At 41.4% G+C, this 22058-nt stretch overlaps 2 protein-coding genes across 3 annotated transcripts in view; one reads left to right on the forward strand and one right to left on the reverse strand.

The window, feature by feature from the left end:
• Positions 1–13732, forward strand: part of PPIL2 (peptidylprolyl isomerase like 2) — a 109386-nt gene extending 95654 nt beyond the window's left edge. The window contains exons 21-22 of the transcript XR_014785813.1: positions 941–1093; positions 12173–13732. The gene's annotated coding sequence lies outside the window, so the exon portion shown is untranslated. The remainder of the gene's footprint in view (positions 1–940; positions 1094–12172) is intronic.
• YPEL1 (yippee like 1) overlaps positions 1–22058 on the reverse strand; it is a 28653-nt gene that overhangs the window by 1558 nt on the left and 5037 nt on the right. Inside the window, exons 2-4 of one of the 2 annotated variants that reach the window (XM_084820503.1) lie at positions 17523–17805; positions 3507–3550; positions 1559–1667 (exon numbers count right to left, since the gene is read on the reverse strand). In XM_084820503.1, coding sequence (XP_084676629.1) covers positions 1559–1667; positions 3507–3550; positions 17523–17639 — 270 coding nt within the window. In that variant the 5' untranslated portion in view covers positions 17640–17805. The remainder of the gene's footprint in view (positions 1–1558; positions 1668–3506; positions 3551–17522; positions 17806–22058) is intronic. The other variant, XM_084820502.1, reaches the window with a different exon arrangement.

Raw genomic sequence — 22058 nt, forward strand, 5'->3', positions numbered from 1 at the left:
AACCAGCAGGTACGAGAGGAAGGCAATCTCCCAGCTATCACTCTGTATATAAGACATTCAGTCAAGGTCTGTGTACATTGTAAACTGGCTCTTAAGGCTCCTTACAATCTGTGCATCAACAGCTAACAGCAAACCCTCTCTCATTTGAATAGACTGACACTGATTATACTTTTTCATATTATGCTTTTATTTCTGCTAGGGCGTTTATTACTATTTTAAAAAGCAATGGTCTTTAGCTGAATCATTATTAAAACCAAAGCAAGTTAGTGACAAGTTCAACATTTCTGGGACGCATATACAGCGACACATCTTAGGAAGATCAGAAGCTGCCTTTAACCAGGTCAGACTATTTGTCCATCTAGCCTGGTATGATCTACTCTCATTGACAGCAGCTCTTCAGGGCCTTGGGTACATGACCTGCCACCTGATCCTTCTACAAGGAGATGCCGGGGATTGAACCCAAGATCTTCTTCACACAAAGCATGCACTGTTACCCACTAGTCCTTCTCCCCCTTGTGAAAAATGTAATGGTAATCAATCCAGAGCTGGGGATGGGGGGAATAGAGGGAGAAGAAAGCATGCCTTAGTGGGCAAACTGGGCATTGCAACTTCCTCAGTGGGTGTCCTCACAGGCTTGTAGCCAGAAATGTTGAGGTGCGGGGGCTTAAAGGGTGCACCAATGGGGAGTATCAATGCAGGACAGCTAGGACCCAATATGTTTGTAGTTGTTTAATAGTGTTAATCAGATACGTGTTAATTTTACCACATTTAAAAGTAAGTGCGATTGTTTGCCAGTCATTCCAGTGCTTTTGACTTCTTGGCCAGAACACTGGAAGGTGGGAAGAGACTTAGCAACTGGGCAGAATACAGAGCCTGTATGCTTTTCCTTATATTTCCACAAACAAAAAAGGTTATGGAGACTTTTTTCCTTCTTTTCAAGGAAAGCTGAACATTCTGGGAGGAACCCAGAGTTACAGAGAATGCCCAAGGGTCAGATGAACTGCAATCCATCAGATCCAAAAGCAGAATTCCTGATGGAGGAGTCAACAGTTCACGTGTTTGAAAACCGCTTGTAAACAAACCCTCAGCCCAAGTAAGCAGGACCTACATCAGGGGTCACCACATCAGGCACTTGCCAATTCCAGCTAGGAGCTGACCCTCCTTCTCCCTACTGTCATTGCCTGCTCTCCTGCCCTCTCAGACGGTGCAAGCAGTGACAAGAAGGAGGAGCAGCAGCCCCACTTGCATGGCCTGGCCTTCTCCCTCTAGGACCTAGAGTCTAGGTGGAGGTGCGGATCAGGCCAAGAGCTGGTGATGGAAGATTGGGTTGCTTCTGCAAGACATGGATAATTTTACACATGGACCTTAGTCACAGCGAGACTCAGTGGGTTCATCTTCAGGACTTGGTTCATCAAGCTGCCAGTCTGCCAAGAGGCACAGGGCACCACAGATCGACACATGATCCAGTTACTCCCACCTTTGCACAAATCTTTTCCCAATAGACAGACAGAACCAAGCAGTGACACAAATGTGGGTCCAAAAATGGACAACTGCTTACATATTTCCATCCAAGTGTGGTTTTGCAGTTTTCACAATAAATATCTGCTACTGCGTGCAAGCCTGTCAGAAGTACTCTCTCCTCGGCAGGACCACAACCCACGTTCACCCTGCAAGAGACAGTGGGAGAAACATCAGCTATTTCAGAGCACTTCCCACCCCAACCCCACCCTGTTAGTATCTAGTTTTGTGCAAAAAAAATAGATGCAAGGTCTCAAAATCACTTACGTCAGGGTTTGTGGCAAATATTTCCCAGGTCACACAGGGAAGCTATTTTAAAGACAAGATGCTTGGCTTTCCCCTACTCAAATCAAACTTTTGAGCCACTTCAACTATATTAACACCAATGTAATTACTGAACAGCACTGATTTTCATGTGAACTAACAATAGCTAGATAGCTTTAGCTATGGCTTATTTTCCATTGAGTGGTAGCTAGTATGAATTGGTGATTAAGTGCCACCAATGCAAGTTAGTTATTACTACTCTACATTAAGTAATTGAAACAACTGAAGTGTGTTTGCAAATGGGTTGGATCCCAGCATAACCAGGTCATACTTTTTAGCAATGTGAATTAAGAGCTTCAAACGGGTTCCATGTAGGCAGGCAGTGTAAGAAGCTCCCTCACCGCAGTTTAAAGTAGGCAAGATGTGGCCTAAGCAAGATGTGGTCCCCCTGGGCATTTTTGTGGCCCCCATCACTGGAATTCAGCAGTGCAGCAGCAAAAAAGTGTCAATTTCTCTTTAAGACAAGGCCATGTGGAGTGCATAGCTTGTTTTAAAGTGAAATCACATTCCCTCGAGCAGGGGTTTCCAACCTTCTCAGACCTGTAGACACATTTGGGAATTTGAGAAACTGCTGTGTGTACCACAACAAAATGGCACCGATAGAGAATGTGGCTAGTCACATAATGGCTACTGTGGGGGCCCAGCTAGTCAAAAGAGGTGAGGGGGGAGCAGTGAGGCTAGAGGCTGGAAGGGAAGAGGAAACAGCAAGGCAAAGAGGTAGAAGGGAGAGAAAGAACGAGGCTAGGAGGGGGGAGAAACAGCAAGGTGGGAGGGAGGGAAACAACGAGGCTGGGAGTGGAAAGAAATGGCAAGATGAAGGGATGAGCAAGAAAGAGCAAGGTTAGAGGCTAGGAAGGGAGAGAAAGAAGGCTGGGGATGAAGAAGGGAGAGAAACAGTGAGAAGGGTTGGGTGGAGAGAAACAGCAAGACTAGAGGCTGGGAGTGGAGAGGTATTGATAGAGCAAAGGGGAAAGGTATGTGTGGACAGAAGAAGATGGGGTGGGGCCAGGGGAGCAAGCCTTTCCTTGTCTTCCTGCTTGCTGAACAGCTGATCAATGGCAGGTTCAGGAACAGGAAGGGGAAACTGGCACATTAACATTTTTCAAGTTGTTTTAATTAAAAGTAAATTTTTAAAGGAGGCAGAGATTGGAGAGCTTCATGGATGCCATTCGGAGGCCCCTGCAGATGTAGTAACACCCACCACATTGGGGACCCCTGCCCTTGTGGGCTTCCAAGAGCACAATTTTTGCACTTCCTGCATGCCTTTTAAAATAGAAATTGCAGCTATTTTTGGCACTGCACCACTTTCAGCAGTATATGCACCAACGACAGGAAGGGGTGAGGCTCCTGGTGAGTTCCATGGGGGTAGATTGGCTCTTGGACCCCCAGAAGTTGCCTACTCCTGGTTTGAAGTATCTGAATGCCACTAAAAAGCAGTTGCTGGGGAGCAACAGCAACAGACAATTATTATCTTCAAGCCCTGCTTATGGGTTTCCCAGGGGTCTGCTTTGCCATTATAAAAAGCAGAATGCTGGGTGGGATGGATCTTTGGTCTGATCTAGTAGGGATTCTGTCTTTATTTAAACAAGCCAACCCACCAACATATGATCATCATCAAATTGTTTTTCTATCCCATAAAAAGTAAGAATTGCAATTGTACTTACACTGAATTAAAGAGGTAGGCTCGTCCCTGGCTTCCCTGAAAGGACTGTGGGGGGGGGAGGGGAGAAAGTCTTTTAGAAGTATGTTTTGAAAGCATTTTATAAGATCATACTACAGCAGCCTTCCCAAACCTGGTGCCCTTCAGCCATTTGATACAACAACTCTCAGCATTCCTGATCATTTGTCATGCTGGCTGGGGCTGAAGTCCAAAATATTTGGACGGCACCAGCTTAGAGAATGTTGTACTACAGCATTCTCTCAATAAAGGAGTATTGTGAAAGAAAGAAAGAAAGAAAGAAAGAAAGAAAGAAAGAAAGAAAGAAAGAAAGAAAGAAAGACAGGCAAAAATATTTCACCTGAACTTTGAAACTGGTACATTTTAGGGTGCCCATTAAACGTAAATCCTGCTGCATGAATTGTTCAGGTAATGACTGTTCAGATGCCATTTATGAGGCTGTAAACCCGTTGTCTGAGCTCTAATCTCAAACCAAATCTTTACCCAAGTGCTTGTGTAGCCGATCCCAGCTATGGTGCCTTCCCAAAGTCCACAGGGTTTGCCACTGCTATAACATATCCATCACACATTTTTTTTTTAAAGGAAAGATAAGGATTGTCATGCGGTATTAGAAATGCAGCAGTCAAGAACATGAGCTAGAAGTCGCCAGTTCAACTCCACCATAAAACAAGCTCACTTAAAGCAACTCACTTTCTCATCCTTCCCACCACTGCCACCCCATCTCCCGACTGTAATAATGGCCTACCTTGCAGGGTAATTGTAACACTATTGAAATAATGCATAGGAAAATTCTTAACATGGCCAATTTGACCTAACTGCTAGCTTGACTGCCCACTTTTCTCTTTTGCTTACTTAGGGAGCAATCCTATGGTTGCTAGACAGTGGCTGGATTGTTTTCCGGGAACTGGTCTCCTCCTACTTCTGCGCTGCCTCAGAGGCAGTGCAGAACAGCCCTGTCCTCCACGTTTGCAAGAGGAGTGTGGAGCAGCCAAAAAGGGGCATGTGTGGGGCATTCCGGGGCGGGGAGAGAGGAAATGCCTTTATGACGCATCCTATATGTTGTACAGCAGCCACCTCCCCCGCTCAGCCCTCCCATTGCTAGACAGCTGCATTCCGCTGCCTAGCCGAAGATGCAAGGCAGGAGAAGCGCGGAGAGAATGATACCCTCCGTGCTTCTCCTGCTCTGCACTGGATAAGTGGGTTTGGAGCTCGGCCGCCTATCTGGATAGGATTGCGCCCTTAGTAGGCTAACACGGGAGATAATCCAAAATGTTGCTAATAGCATTCAGCAGCTAACTGCACTCTTTCCATTCATTTATTTGAACAAAGACACTATCAGGTACCACACACTTGCCTGAAAATGCATCAAATGCAGATATAAGATTTGCAGGAATATTTTGCCATAAGGTAAGGACTGTAGAGAGGATATAGCTCTGCCTACACTTTGCTACGTTTTACTGATCAAGATCACTATTATCATTCACTAAGCAAAAACACAACAAGCACAGATGTAACTGTATAGAATTGCAGAATATTAAATTCAGATAATTAGAAAATGTATGAGCTCACTGAGTGGACAGACAGGATCCATTATGTTGTTAGAAACAGATAAGGTTTCAAGTTGTGGGGTGGGTAAAATGGGATGCATAACAGATTTAATTCTCCTTTGCCACCACAGCCCTTAACAAAATATTACAATTTTTAGTTATATTTCTGCAACTTTCAGTGTTTATTTTGTGCGTAGGATTTCTTTGCACAGAACTGGATTTTATAGCACATCCTAATACTGGCCACAAATCATAATCTGAACCACAACCATAATTGTTCTTTTCTTCTTCTTTTAAAATATTTATTCTACCTTTCCTCCAAGGATCTCAGGGTAGCATACCTGATTCTTATCCCCCTCCTCCCATATATATATATATACACACACACACACACACACACACATATACACACACACATACATACACAGTACATATAATTTTATCCTCACAATCACCTTGTGCATGGGCTTCTTGGAGGTATCTGGTTGGCCACCGTAGGATATTATTATTATTATCATCATCAGTATTTATATACCACTGAATATAATAAAATTTCTCAGTGGTTCACAATTTTAAAATGCAGTATTAAAAACACAAAACACAGCATTAAAAACACTACCAACTAGAGTAAAAAATCAAGGAGCAGTAAAATGGAGTGGCATAATTAATTTGCAGCCCAGGAAAAAAGCCTGAGTGAACAAGTGTGCTTTCAGGAGACATTTAAAAGATGTCACATTTTCTGCCTCCCAAACTTCACAAGCGAGGGTTTTCCAGAGAGTGGGCGCCACTGCAAAGAAGGCCCAATGTCTGGATACTTTATGGCAACATTTTGTTCTTTTTGGAATGACCAGCAAGGCCTCCTCTGCTGATCTTAAAGGTCGCCTGGGCATCCTGGTATAAGGGAAGGAGGCCTGCTAGGTATTCTGGTCTCAGATTGTTTAGGGCTTTGTATGACAATAACATAACCTCGTATGTGGCTCAGTACCTAATAGGCATCCAAGTGCAGGTCTTTTAACACAGATGTTACGTGCGCACAGCTGGGTGTCCCAGTGAGTACCCTAGCTGCTGCATTTTGCACTAGCTGCAGCTTCTGAACCACACACGAGGGCAGCCCCTCGTAGAGCACATTGCAGTAGTCTAATTGTGAGGTTACCAGTGCGTGGCTCACCATGGTTAAGCTATCCCTATCCAGGAATGGGTGTAGTTGGCATACCAACCAAAGTTGGTAATGGGTGCCCCGGGCCATGGAGGCCTAGGGATGCACAGACTGTAAAATCCGCTCCGTCTGTGTTTCGCAGACTGTCAGATGCCTTTCATTCTGTCATCCGCCCACAGACAGATGTAAATATTTTTTTCAGAAAAATACGGAAATTTACATAATTTACCTCAATATGTAACATTTAGTGTATTGTCCCGCATTCCATTCAATGTTTCCTCAGGCAAAACGTATTTTTCTATGGATTTCTATGTGCAAATTTCGAGAAAGTAAAAAAATCATCTGAAAGTCCACGGACTCCACATGGCCTAAGGGGGGCCGTTCCACAGTAGATTCCGCAGGTCGGATTCTTAGAAATCTGAGCTCATTTTAATCCACCTCGAATTTCTCCAGCATCCCTACTGAGGCCTCCAGTAATGAAGGTGGATCCAGGAGCACCCCCAAACTATGGACCTGCTCTTTCAGGGGGAGTGCAACCCCATCCAGAACAGGCAAACACCCCAATTCCTGGACCTGGGAACTACCAACCCGTAGGGTCTCTGTCTTACTGGGATTCAGCTTCAGTTTATTCGCCCTCATCCAAGCCATAACTGCATCCAGGCACCAGTTCAGAACGTGCACAGCCTCTCCCAATTCAGATGTCACAGAGAAATAGAGCTGGGTGCTGCGAGCATACTGGTGACACCTTGCCCCAAATCTCCTGATGACCGTTCCCAACAGCTTCATATAGATATTAAATAACAATGGGGACAGGATATTAGACCTGATACAGGATGGTAGACTTGACAGACCCAAAGGGACTGGCCCAAAGTTACCCAGTGAGAGTTTAATAATTGAGCAGGGATTTGAACCTTGGTCTCCAGGCCCTAGTCCAACACTCCATCCCAGCCTTCCTCAACTTGGTGCTCTTCAGATGTGCTGGACTGCAACTCTCATCATCCCTGGCCAGTAGGGCCAGACACATCTGGAGGGCATCAGGTTGGGGAAAGCTGCTCTAGCCACTATACTACACTGGCCGTGCAATATTTCTGAAGCAGCAACATTTTTCTATCCCAACACTTACTGGGTAGTAAAACAGAAGTCAAAATGGTATCATTAGACTGTAATTAAGCAAAACCAGTTCAGTATTAAAGGTAAAGGTGCCCCCAACCAGTCGTGTCTGACTCTAGGGTGCGGTGCTCATCCCCGTTTCTAAGCTGAAGAGCCAGCGCTGTCCGAAGACGCTTCAGTAGTCATGTGGCCGGCATGACTGAACACCGAGGTGCACGGAACGCTGTCACTTTTCCCGCCAAGGCGGTACCTATTTATCTACTTGCAATTTCTTGCTTTCGAACTGCTAGGTTGGCAGGAGCTGGGGCTGAAGACGGGAGCTCACTCCGTCACGCAGCACTCGGGTCTCGAACTGCTGTCCTGCCGACCTTCCAGTCTGCACTTCAGCGTCTTAACCACTAAGCCACCGCGGCCCCTCAGTATTACCTCAGTATTACCACACCTCTATTAAACCTTACCAGTTTTGCTAGAAGACATTAAAATGCCTTTCCAGAAGCATTCAACCAATACCTATTACTGCTGCTATCTGCAAATGTTGCTTTAAAAAGGAATGACTATCATCAGGATGTGTTTGCCTGTTCATATCTTTAACATCATTTGCCCCTTTACCGGACATGTCCCTTAGACATCTGAAAGTAAGCCGCCACCTCTCAGTGCCACAACAGATGATGTCACCTTAACATAATTAAAAATTAGTCATCATTTTCTAATAATTCAGAAGATCTCAGATAAAAACCTGACAGCTGTAACACTAACCTACCACATGACTAATTCTGAAGACTAGACACAATTGTTTGCTTGCAAATTAGTGGTTTTGCCTCATAGCCAAATAGTCTTACAAGCTATGAATGCAACACATGAATAGCATTTGCAAAGTTGCAATCTCAAAGTGCTTTGTAGAACCTAGTGCTGTCCTTATGTGTTGAACTACAACTCCTATCATTACGGAAGGGGCATAGCTCAGTGCTGGAGCCCCTGCTTTGCATGCAGTAGGTCCTAGGCTCAATCCCCACCATCTCCAGGTAGGGCTAGAAAAATTCTTGCCTGAAACCCCAGTCAGTGTCGACAATACTGGGCAAGATGGACCAATGATCTGACTTGGTATAAGGCTCCTTCCTATGTTCCTATCATCCACAGAATGGCCCAAACTAAGCATGCTTTAAGACCAAACCTAAAATCCAGGACCCCTAAAGCATCTTTGAAAAATGCAACCTGTTTCATATGCAGTGCCAGCTAAAGATGGAGAGTTGCTGTGTCCCAGTGGCTTGTGGAGAAAGAACTTAAGATTTGTTAAACATTGGGAAAACTTATGGGCAATATCCTTTATTCAAGATACAGGGGCCTGCCTGAATTTTAATGGAACCAGACTGCTGGCACTTAAAACCCAAAAAAGTCAAAGAATCGCTTTACAAGCTGAAATTTAGGAAAGCGAACGTGAGCTGAGGAACATCCAATTTGAAATGACTCAGCCTGAGGATGGTAACAGTGTGATCCTATGTGTTGAGTTCAATGGGGCTTACTCCTAGATAAATGGGTAAAGGATTGCAGCCTAAGTTCCTTCAAAGCGAGGACAGCATAGAAGTTCACAAAGAGAACACAGAAACTCATAAGACTTTCTCAAAAATCCTATTGTATCAAGGGTGATGGTGGACATACATGCATAATTTTTGCAAAACCCTGAAACACAGGAAGCCTAAACAGAATACTTGATATTGAAAGGATCTGCCAGGCACATCTTAGACCAAGGGAAAAATAAGTGGGATGAACTAAGATTATAACAATTGCCAAAAGGAAAGAGCAGGTTGTACTGATGGAGGTTCTATGTCAAAGAAGTCATAGTTCAACAGATTATCTATGTCGAAAACAAAATACACCTCATGTGCAAATAATCCTTGAGTCTGGATACACAAGGCAAAGGTCTTTACTGAGTTTAGGAGACAACCAAGGCTTACCAAAAAATAATGGGGAGCACCCAACCCCACACTCTCCCAACAACACCTGAGTCTAGAACGGGCATCCCCAAGAGACCCGGCAAGAAAGGAACATCCCAGCTCTTGTTGCTTGAGGGGTTGGGGGTAGCCACTTCTCCTCACATCAGCCTCCTCCCCATGCCCAACTCTACCCCCTTACAACTTTCACACTATTCCCTTCTTGCTGCAACTATAATCAGGAGGAAAGTTGCACCTTCAAGTAGGCTCCTTCCTCCTCTCCTAAAATGCTTCTGGCAAGATAGTACCAACTTTTCCTGAAGCAGCCATTCAAGGAAAGAGCCCTCTAGAAGGAAGATAAGGTTGCTGAGACAGGGGATTCAAGGTGGCATGAACACATACACACAGGGAGAGGGGAAGCAAGATATGAGTGGGGGGGCAGTGTCTGAAAAGCATGAAATGGGAGGCTTTGGACAGTAGGTATGTCCTTGCTTGCTAACACTCTAAAATAGCTGCTCAACAGCAACAACAGGCCATCTAAGGGTTGGCAGTAAGGAGACCTACAGATATTTTGGAGTTCAGCTTTGCAGCATTCCTGGCCATGCTGGTAGGGGTGCTGGGAGTTGAAGTCCAAATCATACGGAGATCTACCTTCTGCCTACCCTTGATCTAACAGACACACAAACCAAGAAGCTAGGTCCTGCCACTGCTCTTTCTTTATATCTATGCCAGCAGCACTATTACAGAACCCAACAACTAGAGATAGGGATGAAATACGTTTGGTTCACATCTTAATATGAACCAACCTAATTTGCAGTTTTCGAACTAAAAGGTATACAGGAATGCAACCATCCTTTAATTTGCACACTTCTCCACATTTCTCTCTGATGAAAAAAAGCATACAAAAATGCACACCTTAAGGAAAATGATGTACAAAAATGTATATACTAGGGGAAGTGCTTCTAAAAATGCATATATTAGGGGAAATAATGTACAAAAAACCATATGAATTTGTACAGACTTTAAAAAAAATTCACAAATGAATGCAAAAATGGGAGGGAACAAACTTGTGCTTGAAAAAAATCTGATTATAGTACACCAGCCATAACTTCAGGGAATCATTCATCCACACAAGCCTAAATCATGATATACACCTGCCAGGAAAGCCCTTCTGTTGTTTAAAGAACAGTTTACTGACAAAGAGGTCAACCTCTAAGTAAAAGAATAAGTGATCATAAATCTGGCATAAAAAAAAATAGCGACAGTCAGAAAGTAGTGGGATAACTTTTCAGTCTCCCAGGATACTCTGCTGCTGACCTCAGAATTGCCATATTTAACCCAACAGCTTTAGGAGGAAGCTTCAGCACAATAGTACTTAATTAAAATAAATCACCAAATTAGATTCTATCCTGTTCAGACTTAATCAAGATGGGGGAGATCTTTCTCACTATAGAAAACAGTGGTCTCTTTTTCATATTAAATAAGTGTAGCAAGAAAAATATTATCATCAGTGACTACTGTTGTGAATGGGTCACAATGGTCTTGTTTACATTTCATGTTTGCATAGCTCTCTCCCTCTCTCTCACTCACTCACACACACTTTTCACACACCTGAAGCTCTAGACCAGAGGTGCAAAACCTCCTTCAGCCCAAGGGCCAAATTCAATTTCTGAGAAATTCTTGGGGGCCTCATTCCAGCAGTGGGTGCAACAAAAAGTAAAAGGGGCAGGACCAAACCCCCAAAATACCAGCATATTTTAGCTTAAAGCTCTTACTGCCAATAACTAAGCCATAGGAAAGGCATTTCAACCTTCTAGAATAGGGGGGGACACTGCACAAACACCAGGAAACCACCAGTTAGTGGCTGGGTGGGAGGGCTGAGGCAAGGGGAATGGGATGTGGTCTTCTGGGAACCCCCAGAGAGACCAGATTTGGCCACTGGACTGAGGTTCTACACCCCTGCTCTAGTCCACAATAACTCTAATGCCACAATAAATCTGCTAGGCTTTAAAAGGTAGTATAGGGCATTGTTTCTGCTGTAACAAAAGGTTCTGCTAACCTTTTGGGATTTCACCTTGGTAGCTATCCTTTCAATGTCTCTTCAGGACAAACCAAGCTTTCTTCCACTCCACACACCCAAAGAAAGAGGATGGGACTTTTCACTTCCGAAAAATGAGGAGACTGCAAATGGGATATTATAAAGGCAAGGCTGTATATATGTTGTAAACCCACAAGGGCAGGAAAAAAGCTCAGGATGTGGCATTGGTCACAACCACAGCTTTCCTTTTTAAACAACAAAATATTTCTAGCCACAAATGTATACTTGAAAGCATATAGGTGATGCTTAGTAAAATCCCCCAAAATGGGGCTTCCACTGGCTGGGGTTGAACCTTCTGCCCTCTTGCCCCTTCCTATGCCTAGCAAAATCAGAACAAATATCAAGGTGCATCTGTTTACCCAGAAATTAAAAGGAAAAGGGAAAGACAGAGATATCACCACCATAAAGGAGCTGAACTGAGGAAAGAGAATGAACTGATTTATTCACACATTTAAGTGAGCATCTGGAAATTAAGGCCAAGGGAAAACAAAATATAAAGAATGCCTGAAAAAAAGTAAGTAGTCTATTGTTATACTTACAAGAATGTCTAATAGCTTTTACCAGCATGGATTTTACAGGCTGTATTGAAACCTATACTGTGTTCCTGGTGACATTATAGTACCATTTCATAATAGTTCAACTGGAAATCAGGCAATGGTTTTTTTAAAGGGAAAATGACCCTGCAAAGTGAAACAATCACATTCCTGCAATAGTTGATCATTTTTACAGCATTTCTACGGCATTTCAATGGGACTTACTCCAAGGTTAGTGTACACAGGCACTAAATAACTATCTACTCATCCTTCTTTTCAGGAACCTGGCCTGCACATCTTACTGTTCTACATGCACCAGCCTCCACTTTGCGATAATGACCAGTGCACTAATGACCAGTGCACAGTGATTCATGTTTGTTCATGCTTGTGTGGACAAAAGGGAGAAAAATAACCTGCCATAGGTGCAGCTATGTCTAGAGAATGCATGGTGATGATCTCCTATTGTACTGTATTTTTATCTTTTTGTAATCCACTTAGAAAACGTCTGTTATCGGGCAGCTTAAAATATGATCTAATAAAATAAATCAATATGCTTAGCTTTATTTTCTTCAGTGAAGCTGTTGGGCCCATAAAGGATAGAATATGAATCTGAACATGTGTCAGATTAGAAAATCAATAAGAACAAAGTATAATTTATAGTAGTTCATATGAACATGTCAGGGGAAAAAAATACCAGTTTGACAGGGACCAAGTGGAAATGTCCAGTAAAATATTTCCTACCCCTAACTGTCAACCTTAGAAATTAATTCTAGAACAGGGTTATCTATCTCTGGTGAGCTGCTCAGATTCAATGTGATTGAATTATTATGCACTTATAATTTGACAGTTTAGAAAAATTATTGCTAAATATGTATTTTTATTTCAAGCATGGTCAGGCCCTGCACCTGATACATTGCTAAATATATGTACAAAAATGTTGCAAATGTTCTGCATAGATGGCAAAAGAATATAAATCAAGTTAAAGTGTTGCCAAAAAAAAAGAGGGAGATGTAGCATTGCTAAGTAATTACTGTGTCCAATTACAGGTAAATGGTAGATTGGCTAAAGGACAGGGGGAAACATACATGTTAGCCTTTTCTTAATCAGGAGGCTTCACAAATCCCACTGAAATATTTGCCATGGGACACGGTACTATTCATTTTTTAAACCTGTAACAAGCTTAAGGATCTTCCCATTTAGACTTCTTTTATATTAAAGAGCACCTTAGATATCAAGTTGAAAAGTTCCCCATTTAAGCATAAACACCAATAAACTTATTATCTTTTACAATAAAACTGGGTAATTATCTGGGGGCAGGGAGAATCTCCCTTGCATATTATTCCATGTGAGATTAAGCAAGTGACTTAAACTTAGAAACTGAGCTTGAGAAAATTGTTACTCAAAATCATAAAGGTTTCTTTTAATCAACTATGATTAAACTGTGTATTTGCACTGCGGTGAATAACTCAAAAGTTGAGGGAAATGCTTTGGAAGACATACTACCAAATGGGGGCAGAAACATGCATAAGAACAACAAAAGAGGTCTCCCCATGTAATAATCTCATGGAAAAGTATTTAAGTGTAATACTGATATTGGCATGTGTTGGATATATGATTTGTTGAGGCTTATATACTGTACATCTGAAAACAACGCCTGCATGCTAATACATATTGGTCTCAAGTTGCTGAGACAACATTTAAGTTCACAGGTATCAAGATGGGCATTTAAACTGATCAAAAGAGGAAGCTGAAGATCGGTTTGATCTATTAAGTGCAAGAATGTTAATAGTACAGCAATCAAGCACTTCACCTTCAGTAAATAAATGATAGTATGTAAATGAGTACTTGAAATTGACATAGTATCTGAGAGAGGAAAGAGTGTTTGAACATTTGAGGTGATCCAAAATGTTACACAATACCAGAGAAAGCTTTATGGGAAGTATGGGTTTAGCTGGATAAATATTACTTTAAAAGCATGGATGGTAGATTTTTGGAAACAGCAGACATTTAAGTGTTGGTTAAGTGCGTGTTTTGTGATTTAGCAACAAAATTATGCCAAGTAAAAAATCACCATTCAAAAAGTATGTAAGTGTGCACACATTATACAGGTCACGGAATTCAGCTTTTATTGGTGGTGGGTTTTTAATAATGGCATGTACATCACCATTCATAAAACTTATACAGTTCTCAGATTTAGGGACAAAATGAATGTGCTTCAGATCATATATTAACTTATGGAATAGATAGTAAGATATAGTACTTCATCCTTCTACTTTGTCATACTTCTTCTTCACATCCCCCCAGCTTCCTCTCCTTCAATAGGTTTCTTGAATATTTACTCCTTCCATGAAGAACTTACACCACAATAAAATCTCCTCTGTTGAGGGCTGCCAACTACCCATTAAGTCCTGCCCTATCCTTATCAGGAACTTCGTTCTCTTGCTAGACAAACCCATGATGTGGGAAAGAGAGAAGGGGGCTATTTTTTTTTCTTGTAGAGATTTTGTAGCAAGGTACCAACGGGTATTCAAAGTTTGTGGGTTTAAGTCCTACCGGAAAAGTTTTCTAGCATCAAGATTTTTAAAAATAATGGAGGGAGATACAAGATCATAGTGACAGGCATAATAAACACAAATAGAACTGCCACATTCAGAAACAGTTCTCCTCAGAGTGGCAGGCACTGGGGACCAACAGGAGATGACCATCACCATGCCTTGCTTCTGAGCTTCCAGAGGCAGCTGCCTGACAGGATGGAAACACAATGTTGGACTACATTAATTTTGCTGGAATCGAGTTCTTACTACTTTTTTCTGGTCTTGTTCCATACCCCACAATCTTCAGCTATGTTCCATATGTCTTACTTCAATTGTAAATTCTTAGCTGCTTAGAAATGGCACCATATGTACTCCTGTGCAGAAGACGGGATTCAGCATCAGCTATCAATTGCATGGTAGAAACCGCCATTATAATTTGTGGCACTTTCCTACCAAAGCACACTCTGAGATATATTACTTAAATGCTCCTGAATTCATCACTATTGCTGAGTAATAGGCCAAATGAGAATAGAAACCCCAAATAGGAATTTGTACGTACGTGTGTGTGTGTGTGTGTGTGTGTGTGTGTATGTATATGTGTGTGTGTGTGTGTGTGTGTGTGTGTATATATATATATATATATATATATATATATATATAAAAATGACTGCAAAATATTGTCTATTCCATAAGGCAATACAAATTTCAAGATTTGCTTAGATTTTGTTCCCACCCTGTCAGAAGGGTTTAGATCATGTTACAATATATTTTAATCTAATATTGTTCTTGATAGTTTAGCAAGGATTTTAAATTTGAGCTGCCTGTGCCTGAAACACAATGGGTTAGCTACAAACTTGGGTCACGCTTAGAGTAGACCCAGGAAATCAGTGAGACATAGGTCAGCCATGACCAATTTAAGTTCCATTAATTTCAATAGATCTACTGTAAGTATGGCTAACTCTGAAGCCAACCAAACAAGCACTGAAATACTGATATGCAGTAGAGGTAGAAGAGGATGAGATTGGGCCTGCTAACTTGTGACTGACAGAAATATGATTTGGTGTTTCATTTTTTTACAATATTTAGGCTTAAGAATTTTGCCAACTCTTTGTTTGACATCTTAGTTCTTTTCAGAGAAATGGCATCTGTGCATTACGTTACTTCATTATTTAACATTTGCGATCCCAGTAATACCTTTATGGATTTTTTTTTTTGGACGGGAGGGAGAATTCCTATAAAGTCAGATTCAAGTGATTCACATTATATCACTGTGTGCAAACCTGGAAGTGTTTATTTTAAGGGCAACCATGACTCAGCTTCTTGCACAGGTAGTACTTGTTTTTGAAACAGATACACTCAATGCTTTACACCTTGAAATTACTGCTATGTATTCAACTCTCTTTCCATCACAGACTTGTGAACATGGTCAGTTAGGAAAATAAATGCAACTGAATGCTTCACCTCTCACTATTATTTAAACTACACTAATTAACGTAAGTACAGTATTTAATTGCCTGTATATTTTACCATTACATGACCCAGTCCCGCAAAATATGCGTGATGGATGATCAGCCAAATTTTTAAACATTTCAACAAGGTAGATATTACACAAACTGGAAGTCTGAAAATACTGTTATGTTTAGTAGATTGTTTATTCAAAATCTGAAATGCTTTCACCTGAGAAGGAGACAGAACTATTTTTCCACACATAGGAAGTACAAAGTTTCTTGAGGATGCTTTACAGAACATGAAAATCAGTGCCTGGAAAACAAGGCAGCCAGGATTTTTCTTGCTTTCCTTTAGCATATTTGTGCTTGATGAACTTAAAATCCATAACATGAACCAGCATCCTAAGTACTTAAGATACTACCTAACTGCTAGCAAATGCATCTTCTCCAAACTGTGCGTGCAGATTGCAAAACGTACTGCTGTGAAGAAAAATCTGGTTCATATAAGAATAATTCTCTTCCTGAGGTCCAAAGTTCCTCTCTAATTTATGAAAAAGAGAGGGGATCCAGCTAAAGAGAATATGAAGGGAAATATACATGCTTGGGAGAAAATGTTCTCATTCCATGAGCAAAAGAAAACTCCCTTCCACAGAGGAGTCAGGAAAACTGCCTGCCAAGAGGTTTCTTCACATCTATAGTTCTCAAGGATGGGCCTTGAGTCCAAGTTGCAACCGAAGTCTTTTGAAGAATGGATAAAGGAAGAATGAAACAAAGAATGAAATAAAAAGTGCTAATCAAAAGCATGCTCCAGCACTTCATGAATGCTCTTACTGAATAGGTCAGACAAAAATCCTAGCTCCTGAGCACATACAGATTAAGAACTGCCTATTTTTTTTCCTGCTGACCAGATATACTTCTCTGCAGTGAAACACCAAATTATCACTCCAATATATGGCTAAATTGTTTAGAAGGTGTCAGCCTGTAATATAACTGAATCTTCTGTATATATGAATATTTAAAATCACTGTGCACAGCTTAACTCTAGAAGTCTCCTACTACCAATTTTTGCAACTCTAGAATAATCAGATGTTAGTCACATTGCCTAAAACAGGGGTGGGCAACCTACAGCTCTAAGGCCGCACATGGACCTCAGCCTAATTTCAAAAACTCTTCATGTAATTAGTTTGGATCTCTGGCGAGAGTGATCGGCCCATTCCCAGGCAGCCTGCTGCGTGGTAAGGAAGTGGGAGAGAGGGAAAAGGGGGTGGCAGGCCGGCTTCGGCCCTGCCCACTGCCAACACATGGCTCCTTACAGATTACCCATGAGGGAATGAGGCCTCAATGGAAAAAAAAGGTTGCCACTCCTGACCTAAAAGAACCACAACCCTGGTCGCTGTGCTACACTTCAGATCTTCTTTTAAAAAAACAAAACACATCATCCTTGCCTGACAAGAGATTAAACATACTTCAAGTAGCCGCACCCAGGCACAAACAGAAAGTATGTAAATTCTTATTCAGTCTATTTCTAATAGAGCCGTCAAACATGCAGCTTTTGGTATACCATTTTTGTCTCATTAAGGCAATTAGAATAGGTTACAAAACAAGCACCAGATCACGCACTCATGAGGTCTAGAGACAGACCACTTGCCTTGGAAATTAGTTCGTCATGATTGGCCAGATGGGCTCTGCAGTGGATACAGCTGTAGGTTCGGTGACAATTTGGTAGGTAAGCCTGGAACGTTTTAGATTTTGTCATTTTTACCATCTCTGTTGCTGGTTCCTCACTCTGATCAGGGCTGGCACTTGAAGAATTACAACTTTGCTGAACTTGCTGACAAAAAAAACACTGGAAAATACAAGCAAAAGCCGTTGTTGTTCTGGAGTGTGTGTGGCACTTTCCACACAGACGCCACAGAAGAAACAGTTAAAACCTGCAACAAAAGAAAAAAACGTATAAGCCACTCCAAGTACTTTTACAGTACACATTTCTAATCAAAGATTCACTTGTCAATCTAAATATTCGGATACAATTACAATAAGATGGGCACATTTTCTACATGTCAAATCACTCCCTATATCAGTAATGTAGGGTGCCTGCATGGGTATACCATGGGAAGGGAGAGGAGAGGGTCCTATCCTCGCAGATTGTCAGATGTCACAATCAACTCTGGTTTATCATAATGGGAACAAGCCTTAGCCTTGCAGACTTGAGTGGAAGCTTTCACTTCCATTTGTTATTAGTGTTTAGTGTTGTGACTGAGTTCTAAACTGTGGTTAATTTTAGCTATAGTTTGTTGAAATAAGCCAGCTTCATAACCCATAGTTTCAAGCTGGCTTGTTTCAAGCAAGCCATAGATAAGATTAACCACAGTTGGTTCAGACAAAATGACAAGCTATGGTTAATCAAAAATGGAAGCGAAAGCTTCCGAACTCCTGACAGCCACACTGGAGAAGAGAAGGTGTGTGTGTGTGGGCCCGAGGCTCAGCTCACCTTATTCCCATTAAACTATACATCACTGTGATGTCTAGATGCAGCCAAAGTCTAAACAAATACTAGAATATGTACAATAAAAATGGCACGGTGTAGCCTCTTCTAATAACTTTCCATAACAAATCATGATGCTCAAGAGGAATTACCTGGAGATAATATCCAGACATGGCAGAGGGTATCACCCAATAGATGCTGGACACTCACTAAACACTGCTCACAGGGCAACCATTATCAGTGAGCTGAAGCAGGGATATACTCCCCCCAGGTCCTCCTCAGGTTGATAACCACAGGTACTATGCACTAGTATAGTCAAGGCCCATAAATCAAGAACACATGGTTCTGAATTCAGTATCCCAGGTAGGCCAACCACAGCAGATATGGGGCATGTGAAGAGGCTACTAAAATTTGAAATCATTTCTCCATCAATTTTGGAAGGACAATTGAGAAACCAGGCTTTTTCCCCATCTGCAGCAAAAATCAGAATGGCATGATGACAGTAGCATGGCAGCAATGACAACTCAAAGCACTAGACCACAGCAGAAAGTGAATTATTTCTGCAGCAGCAGGATTTGGGGGGGATCTTGAACCTTTTATAAGCGTTCATCTCATTTCTGAGGAAAACAAAACAGGTGATGCAGGAGCCTACTGGTTGCCAGAGTTCCTGGTCTGAGCTAAACTCACTGGAGTAAGATCTCTACGGCTATAAAAATGTATGTACTGCAAGCTCAATTAAACTCAGCATGTTTATAATTACAACACTAAAATCAAACAAGTGTTCTTCCGTTACAGGCACCCAATATTGGGCTCACCATAGAACTATCTAGTACAAAGGACATATTAACTTGCATTTATTGGACATTTTTGTCCTACGCTGGGACAAGCTACCAGTTGAGACATTCCTCTCTTCCTTCTCCCGTAGCCAAGTTCATGATGCCCCTCTTGTCACCTCATTAATAATTACTCTTTATACAAAAAAAGAATCCAAATTCTTCCCTGCCTTTATCCATACCCAGTTCAAGAACACAACTCACAGCCCCCTCCCCAAGTAAACTGTCGACTTTTTAAGAACTGCACATTTTGAAAAGGGGGGGAATCATATACTTTGAACAAATACATTTAAATGTTTCTTTAACTTTCAGCTTAATTACTACCATTATTTATAAGAAAAGAGTAAAACTTTACAGAATTCAGTAAGAAATGCACATTTCAATTTAGAGATCATGCCAAGACACAGTTAAGGAAGGCAAAGCAGAACCAGAAACCTTGGTTTTAAGTGGAGTTGCAAGCTATAGTTTGTACTGATTATGGCTGGATGACAGGTCAGAGAATAGACAAACCATAGTTAAGGAGTGTCACTCACGTTCTAGAGGCACCACTATGGAGCTGGGACTGAAATTATGAAGGTGGGTGTTGTTGAGAAAATAAAAGACAACAGCAGACAAACTGCTCTTAACCATGGTGTGCCTGCTGAATGTCTGGAAACTAATAACCATGGCTTGGGTTCTGAACTTTGGTTAGTGCGAAACATGGTTTAGTGCAATGCCTGAATTGAGCCTCTGGTTAATTATTCAATGGTAGTGGTGGCTGAATAAGTTTCCATAATAAGATAAGTGGTAGAATGGAAGGGAAAGAAATAACAAGAATTCCATCTTTGGACATCATAGGTGTATGATTAGACACAAACCTTCCTAAAATTAATAGGTAATAACCAATAGCAGGACTGCACCCTGTAGCAGCACTACCAAGTCAGTATGGGAGAGTTAGTGCCAGCATGCCTAAAAACAAGTCTCAAATGTAATCAAATCTATGGCTGTACCAAGTACAGTTCTTTTTCCTAAAAATAGGCAAGATATTATACTAAAGGAATAGAACTTAATTATTAAATTAATCATTATTGGTGGGGACCATCACTGCCCCTCCAGTGCCAGTAAATTTATTGAATACTGAAGCTGCTTTGTATTTCTGATTTTCATAGTCGTTTTGCTTGTAAACTGCTTATCTAAACTTAATGTGTTGTGCATCTGCTGTCCTGTCATTTTATATTACTGTTGCTATTACTTGTTTCATGCTGCAATTTGATGCACACTTCCCTGGGAGTAAGACCCGCTGAACTCAAAAAGGAACTTACTTTTGAGTACACATGCATAAGATTTAAAGCTTACTAGTGGTGGCAATATAAAGTATACAAATGAAGCCTGCAACAACATATTTCAGTGTGAAATATTTGAGCTCTTGTTCAGGCTTCCAGCCAGCCATGCCTTCTTTCAGGATACTTCATTCCCCATACCACCCTGGACAATCAGCATTCCATGTTCACTGGGTGTGTTCAGACCTCACTGGGCTGTTCCCTCCTGCATAGGGTTCTCTTTCCAAATGTGTGTTATGCTTCCCCAAGCTTTTACCACTAGAAGAGTGGAGAGGTACACCCCAGCAGTAACTAATTTGAATTGGACCAGAAAAGATTTTCTCCTTAGGACTCAAAATCTACAGATATGGACTTGATAGGCAATTTACTGAACCAAATTTTGGCCAGCATTCTGTAGTTACAGGACATACGTATTCGTTCTTGTTATTATACGTTATCTGACAATATAGTTGTGAACTATATTATTGGGTTTGTGGTTTCTAGATATTCTCTTGCTTCTTATCAGAACACCCGATGCAGTTGAGGCACATTAATTTTGGAGACTTGCTGTACCTATAAGATTGCAAGCACCAGCTATTCTTTCAATTTCTCCATCCCAATGGAATAGATGCTTATTTACAGTTAGGTGAATTCACAATAGCTCTCCAGTATGAACCCAAACCTAGACTAACACATAGAGGCTCACAGCCCAACCTAATGCAAACTTACTCAGAAGTAAATCCTACCAAGTTTAAAGGGGCTTATCGCAGTACTTAAGACTGCAACTACCAGGCTAGAACTACCCTCCCTCCCCATTTACTCTTGATTCTCCTCCATCATTTGCTTTTATACAATATTTGGAAGAATTCAAATATTGGATGTGTATTTTTCTAATATGAAAACTCTTCCTAAGGATATCTAAACCAACAGCACAATTTATCTTGGCAGGCTTTCCTTTAAAGTAGGATCAGCAATGGCAGACAACTTCCCATAAAAGACAGCTTGCCTACCACTGCTGATCTTTCCCTGCAGTGCATAATTGCAGAGGAGTATTTTATGCATTCTAGAGTGCAGGGGGTACAGTGAGGCTTGGCCAGAGCTCCATATGTATATATATCCCAGAGAGCATGCCTCAGAATCCTCTGTAGCATGCATGCATTCCTCAACAGAAAGTCAATCTGAAAAGAATTCACTGAAAGTTTGAAAACCACCACTTTCAAGGGAGGAAAAGGGCACTTTTTTCCTTTCCCACTCTCCAGAACCCACACCCACCACTATATAGCAATAAAATAGGTTTAGAGCTAGATGCCTGCCCCAAACCTCAGTCTTTTAGCATTATCTCAAGCGTGGGCAGAAGGTATATTTGGATATACTGATAGATCTCTGGGTAATCTGCAATACCACAGCAAGGATTTTTGACTCCCAACTGTTTCACAATGAAATTACTCCCTTTCCATCCTAAATTATACTGCTGAAATGAAGAAAGCTTGGGATAAACAGGAATGGATTTTTGTGTGGAAGGACTGTGAGTTCCATTCAGTTCTAGCATTCAACTCAGAATTATTTAA

This window comes from Heloderma suspectum, chromosome 13 (assembly GCF_057233095.1).
Source record: "Heloderma suspectum isolate Gila_16-S chromosome 13, 16-S_ref, whole genome shotgun sequence".
NCBI lineage: Eukaryota > Metazoa > Chordata > Lepidosauria > Squamata > Helodermatidae > Heloderma > Heloderma suspectum.